At 35.8% G+C, this 6960-nt stretch overlaps 1 protein-coding gene across 3 annotated transcripts; it reads right to left on the bottom strand.

The window, feature by feature from the left end:
- Positions 1–1306: 1306 nt before the first annotated feature.
- On the bottom strand, positions 1307–5630 carry LOC134742084 (mpv17-like protein). 3 transcript variants are annotated; one of them, XR_010127920.1, is made up of 5 exons: positions 5299–5630; positions 5009–5142; positions 3719–3850; positions 2358–2884; positions 1307–1823 (listed from the first exon to the last, which is right to left on the bottom strand). XR_010127920.1 is itself a non-coding variant. In XM_063675017.1 (4 exons), exons 1-4 carry the CDS (start codon positions 5423–5425, stop codon positions 2690–2692), a joined length of 588 nt encoding a protein of 195 aa, XP_063531087.1. In that variant the 5' UTR covers positions 5426–5630; the 3' UTR covers positions 1307–2689. The 3 variants fall into 3 exon arrangements, 2 of the variants coding, with proteins under 2 accessions (XP_063531087.1, XP_063531088.1); XM_063675017.1 differs by having other exon boundaries at positions 1307–2884; XM_063675018.1 differs by lacking the exon at positions 3719–3850 and having other exon boundaries at positions 1307–2884.
- Between the last annotated feature and the right edge of the window lie 1330 nt (positions 5631–6960).

Here is a 6960-nt window from a genome sequence, read left to right as displayed (position 1 = left end):
AAATCTCATAGAAAAAGGGGCAAGCTATGATGGCGCCATCTCTGCAAACCTTTGACAGTTGCCAACCCCATTGGGGGTGAGGGGGGCTTGTAAAACGTTACGATGCGGCACTCTTTAATCTACAATTCTACATGAAAGAAAAGAAAAAAATACCAATATTTATTTTAGTTTTTTCTTTCAACTCTTTTAAGCACGTTAGTCTAATTTAACAAATATGATATTTTTTTTGTAGGTAACAATCTTATAATGAATATTATTTATATATATATATAATATTATATTATTAGGCTAGATAGATGTTAATGTTAGGTGCTTTATTTTGTACCAAAGGCAAGTTATGATGGTGAAGAAAGGTTAACGTCTCCGCTCGATCGGAAAGCAGACGGTTTCTTTTTGATTCGTATATGTTTCCGGCTTCCGAAAACAGACGCTCACTATAGACCGAGCTACTTGGGCAATACATGTACCTACTTTTTAGCAATACGAGCCATTTCTGGGAGTCTTGAGCAGTTTTGGCGCCACCACTCAAACGGATCTTCATCACGCTTAATGACTGGGATGGCGCAGTCATACGTAAACACGAACGCAAGACTTGTGCTGCCAGAGGGTCTACCGCTAACCACTTTCGACGTGTTGCATCCCTGTCACACTTTCGTACGAATTTACAAGTGTGACGGAGTCAACACGTCGAACGTGGTTCGCGGTAGGCCCTCAGGAACGAGGCGACCGAAACGGTTCCGATAGCATCCGAACTCTGCCAAAAACAATGATCGGCCAAGCCGACTAGTCGGCCGTCTGAGCGCCGACTAGTCGGCCAAATCCATAGTCCGTAGTCGGTACATCACTAATACATACATATAATCACGCCTATTTCCCGGAGGGATAGGTAGAGACCACAGATTTCCACTTGCTACGATCCTGACATACCTCTTTCGCTTCCTTCACTTTCATAACATTCCTCATACACGCTCGCTTATACTTTGCTGAACATAATTGTGACTTTTAGGTAAAAATGGGCACTTGGCTTGGGTGTTGGTGTTACGTAAAGTTTAGGTAGGGGAGGGGGTACACGACAACGTCACGGCGCTTTACACGGGGGGGTCAAAAATCTTCGAAAATTGTGTTACGTAATATTTGAACGCCCCCCGAGGGTCTACCGCAAATTTCGGTATCTGCCTCTATCGCTTGACGAAATATCCGGTAGACCACAAGGCGCGCACGTGCCGCAGAGGGTTTTAACCCTTATTTTCATTGGGTTGAATTAAATAAATTATGATGAAATTAATTGACAAATAAAATCCATATCTTAAACAGGTACTTGTAAATTTTATTTATAAATTTAACATTGAAGGAATAACTTCCAAATCCGCTTATTCACAAGTTGGCATCGGCGTCAGACTATGAGGCGCAAATGGCGTAACCTTGCCAAACTGCGCTCAATATATCTGGCAGAATAGGCAGACACGTGTAGTTTAAGCAGCTCAACTACTTCGTGTTAACCACGTGTTGTGACTTGCTGAACGAAATCGACCGATTTTGCTGCCAGAAGCGCTGTCTACCCGTGTCACAAGTCAAAGGTCCCCAAGTCTCAGACTATATTATATTCTTCCCTAGTTGATAACTGGCCTAATACAAACTTTCATGATAACAATAGTAAAATACCTAGTAGGATGTACTCTAAATTCCTTCCTTCATTTTGTGTGATGATGTAATCGTATTTTTTTTAGAATTAATAGCTTGGTCACGAATGCTACTTGGTGTTATTAGTAACACCAATAAAATACTATTTTTAACAATAATATACTCTAGTCCACATGTTAACCCTTAAGTGCATGATTATTTCTTTTTGTCTGAAATTAATATATATGTTACATAATTGTTCACTGATTCTGGGAAAAAAATATTTAAACATCGATTTTTAGAATATTTACATATAGGGTAAATCATAATTTATGTAAATATACAAATATTGGTAAAAGATATATGAAAAATCATACTTAGAAATTTTCACCATTTGTAATATACCTATAATAAAGATTTTAAATATAAAATAATTGCAAACCCCAAAAATACCGCCTAAATTACATACTAAAAATCATCAACTTTTCCAAATTATCCGCCATTTCGCCTTAAAACTTCTTTTTTTTTAACTAAAATACTGCGCAAATTTGAATAAAACAACGAAAAGTGTATTAATTTACGATCAAAATAATTATTCAAGACCAAATCGATTTTATCTAATTATGCAAACAATTATATATTTTTTGTTGTATAGGCTGCATCCATCACTATGCATTTAAGGGTTAACGTAGGTCTATGGTTAACGTAGTTTTATAATTAATTTAAGGGTCATAAACACTTAAATTAATTGAAAATGTACATCAGATCCCAGTATCTTTTTAGTAATTCTAAAATAAATAATATAAAAATATCACAGATACATAACAGTATCTTAAACATGTTGTAGTATTAACATTTACATTTGTAACAATAATGATGCATTCTTAGTAATACAAAGATTAATACTTGTAATAAATACAGATTAATACTAGTATTCATATCCATCTTAACAATAAATTATATCACACTCATCATTATGCTTAACTACAATTGATCTATCTACATACAGCTGCAACCTTTTTAAGGCACAGGACAGGTGGTTTAAATTCCTTATTACATTGAAGCTGTTTTATACATGAAGTTTTAGGAGTTTAGTAGATGATGGCATTATACTTTCAGGAACCTTTTCCTTCTCTAAATGTTTCATGTAGGCCAGGAAGCAGGTCCACACCAGGCTGCACAGGCTGATGAAGGGCACCCGGTTCCTCGCAGGGATCAGGCAGAAGTTGATCATGGCTATAGCGGGCCAAACTGATGCTCCAACCTGAAAAGTAGTTAAACTGTTTATACTAGGGTTGCTTGGTATCTGGTTTAGGGTGCTATTCCACCTGTCACATTTGTTTGTCCATGTCACATGTGCATTGCGTCTCACTCTCTCATTATGCAAAATGTGAGACAAAATACACATTGGATCAAGATATTGGACAGATCTATACCACTCTAAAAAACCCTAAAATACATCTCACATATTTTTATGAAAAAAGGACCCAATTAAAAACTATGTTGATATAACAAGTGCAGTGCAGTCTGCAAACCTAGAAATAGTTGGGGGCTGAAGGAGTATGAGATGAGATGCAAGTGGAGGTTTGTTCATTTCTAAGGGGTCTCTTTTCCTAAATGTAAATTGTACATTAATTGATATGACATGGAATTGGCCTAGGTACTTGTAAGTCTGAATGTTGAATATGATGCAACTTTCAAATATGGATATACTAAACTATACATAATAGCACACCAAAACAAATATATAAAGCTGATTATTCTTATAATTAGTAGTAGTAGTAGTAGTAAACTCTTTATTGTACAAATATACATATTAAAAAATACATGGTACAAATAATAAGATGTACAAAGGCGAACTTATCCCTTTGAGGGATATCTTCCAGTTAACCTTTGAGTAGATGAGAGGAGAAAGTGAAAAGAGGGTGACAAATGTAGCAAAATGTACAACAAGGTACCAGAAAGACAAAGGATATAGATACATACAAAATTAATAGGATAAACATATAATATATTACACAAAAAGGAATGGGTAAAATACACTAAAAATTGGAAAGAAGTAGAATAATTCATATTTTAAAATGCTCAATTTTCTTACCTTATATGTAGGCCAGAATTTGGATTGCACTTCTGCTATAGCTTCATTCAGAGGCTTCATTTCCAAAAGGCTCATTCCAAAATAAAAACTACACATTGCACATGGTGTGTATGTGATAGTTTCAACAAATGTCTGAAATGTAAAAAAAATAAATAATATCATATTTTATATTATTTTTCTTTTATTAAGCCTCTATTGCAATACAACCCAATGAACATCACCTAAGTAAGGACATGTGGCTTTTTATAGAATTATAGATGCAGATGTATGATGACTACCTCATTTCCAGCTCAATTGAAATTTTTAGGGTCTGAGTAACCAAAGATATCACTTATTGGTAGTCAATACAGAAATACAGACTTTATTGGTAAATATAAACAGTACATTTTAGTTCAATATAAGGTGTTGCTGGTTAAAACACTTAAAACTAAAGATGCAATTAGCAATAAGTTCATTTATATTGACAACCCAAACACTACAATTACAAATAATTTACTATAGTATAGAAAAAAAGAAAAAAAAAGAAAGAAAAAGCATTTATTAGCACAACATAACAAGACTAAAACTAGAAATAATTAAACAGAATGAGGTTGCGCTAAATGGTCCTTACTCAGCTTGGTGTCACGGTGTGAGCCAACATGGCACACTCCGCGACGCTGATTTTCAGAGCTGATAGTATATAATCAATTAATCACTTCATACTGCTGTGTGGCATATGTAAAATTTCAAGTTTTTTTTTTTACTTTACATACTTATAGAAGTTATAAATAACAGTTAACCTTGAATAAATTATGCATACACAAAACCTGGAAAAAACCGGAAAATTTCAAAACGGCTCGTTTTTTTAGTTTGTTGAAAAAAACAGTGCAAAAGTTTATTTTTAACTTGTATTTTTCAGTATACTTAATTATCAGGTAGGTTAAGGTTGCAAGTCTAAACGTCTATTGTTTGTTTCTGGCATTGCCCTTGTATTGACTTGGACACTGTCATCACTCACCAGTGGCATTGTGTATGACGTATTGAATTTTTCTGAATAAAACTAAAAAAAAAAACAAATTTCGTAAAATTCCTGACAAAAACATTCAATTTTTTCCGGAATTTTCATCCTTACATGTGATACATTACACAAAAAAGTGTGTGCAATAGTTTCCATATTTTATGACACATAAATGACATAAATATTTCATTAATATACTCAATGACTAAGAAAACCCATTATTACATCATTGGATTTTCTATAGGTTATGTTTGATAATACAATGGAAGTGTAAATGCTACATTTGTATTTACCTTAATAATGCCAGCTCTTATTGTATTTCCAGGCCACATTATGCTGGCAACTGTCAACCAAGTGTAGAGTGTAGGCGCAACATAGCAAGACCCGTACAGGCCATAACGAGCACACCTCCACCAGTCATAGCTTTCTGAAATAACAATAAACTGATTGCTGAGATAACACATATTCTATAGTTATTAATTTAGTCCAGACAAAATGAGCAATAACTACAATTCATGGCTTGGCAATATCATGTGTAGTATTATTCTAGAATGTTCTGGATAATGGTTTCAAAGTACTTTACCTAAATCCTTGCCCTCAAACGTTTGCTGTATGAGGCTAGATGTAGGCCAGATAATACTATACGATGCCATTCCTCGTAAAAGAGGATACTTCTTGAAAAGCACTTTGCATTTACTATAAACAGTCATGTCGTTAAGGGGATTGGTGGGCCCGAATGGATATCACGAAACAAGGTACTCCTGTTATGTAATTATTCCCATAGAAAAATAAAACTTGGCCTTCAGTGTTTTCTAACGGGAAACGACCGTGAAAATGAGCCTCAGCAATGTAGGAAATCATTATAAATATGACAATCTTGTTTGGTTATATGCCAAACAAACTAGTCATGAATGTCAATGTAGTGTCAAGATGACAGCCATAGAGGTAGATAGAGGTACATTCATGGAGACTATATAAAGGAGCCAAATCTCTATGTATAAAAAGTGTCCATCAAAAAACAGTAATGAGGGCTATCGTTTTTTTGCTCACCAGTTGGCGCCTCTGTTGATGGTGGTCCAAAAGACTAAAGAACAGCTGTCAGTCATTGAAGTGACAAGTGACATTTCGAAGTATGGAAAAGACCACCATCTACACTAGCGCCCCTAGCGGCGAATTCATACGCGTTAGCCCTCATTAGGCGGCGCCACCATACACCGAAATGCTACCAAAAAACAACCTACGTAATTTGGTCGGGTTTTTTGTTGCCTTATATGGTTCATGTTATACTCATGGTCCAGAGCCTAACTAGCGCCACCGGAGAGATCAGGAACTATTATTTCCAGCTGAAAGCTGGTCACTTTTGCAACAATTCTGCCATAAAGGTCCCTCCACACTTGAGAGATTGCGATCCTTTCTATACCATCCATAGGTACATTATGGGTACCATAGATGGTAGGATCCTATAGATGAGCTACACGCGTGCGTCTGTGAGAAACAGAACATACGCGGGTTTATTTGTTGCCCACCATAAATCATACAGTTAGACCGAGATAAGTCTGCAACGATTTTGATAGCACACGCAGTGCAAGTGTTATTAACGTAAAACTTCTATGAAATTATGACGTATAAATAGCATTGAGTCTGGCTAATGAAAGTTGAACCTGAAAAAACGCGGCAAATTTAAAAAATCTGTAGCAGGCGGCTCTTTGATTACAAGGATTGCATAACTTTTATACTTTTTCTAGAATATGAAAATTACTTGCTCTGCGTATGCTATCAAAATCGTTGCAGACTTACCTCGGTCTAACTCTATCTCAGTTCTAGATTTTTTCTGTTATTTCCCCCCGCCACTTATGCCCAACCCATACTAAAATCCGTAACACACCACCGCACCGCACCGCGACCTTGGTGCGGTACAGTAGTGTGTTATGGCTTTAATATAGATTCATGAATAGTATAGAGATGAAATGGTAGAGCCGGGAGATAACCGAACGAGGTGCTCTTATGTAACTTTCAGTTGGAATAGCAGAGAAAGCGTTATTATTGTTTGTCATTGTCACGGTCTCACTTTTTTTATTCCCCAACGTAAATTTAGTATGGTTTATAACAAGTAACCCGACCAAATTACGTCGGTTGTTTTTGGTATGTTGTCAGGAATGTTAAAAAGTGTTTTTAATTTTGTCGCATTGCGTATGTTCTGTCCCTCATGGGCGCACTCTAGTTGGTCAAGCAAATCTTGTCGACA

Source organism: Cydia strobilella, chromosome 6 (assembly GCF_947568885.1).
Source record: "Cydia strobilella chromosome 6, ilCydStro3.1, whole genome shotgun sequence".
Taxonomy (NCBI): domain Eukaryota; kingdom Metazoa; phylum Arthropoda; class Insecta; order Lepidoptera; family Tortricidae; genus Cydia; species Cydia strobilella.
Note: the sequence above shows the minus strand (reverse complement) of the source record. Positions and strands in the feature narration are given on the sequence as shown.

What these genes read in the sequence shown, in the direction of transcription:
- LOC134742084 (XM_063675017.1), bottom strand. Translation starts at nt 5,425, where the DNA reads ATGACTGTTTATAGTAAATGCAAAGTGCTTTTCAAGAAGTATCCTCTT. An exon ending in GTTTGAGGGCAAGGATTTAG is followed by an intron (nt 5,143 to 5,298) that starts GTAAAGTACTTT and finishes TTGTTATTTCAG; the next exon opens with AAAGCTATGACTGGTGGAGG. An exon ending in TAAGAGCTGGCATTATTAAG is followed by an intron (nt 3,851 to 5,008) that starts GTAAATACAAAT and finishes TTTACATTTCAG; the next exon opens with ACATTTGTTGAAACTATCAC.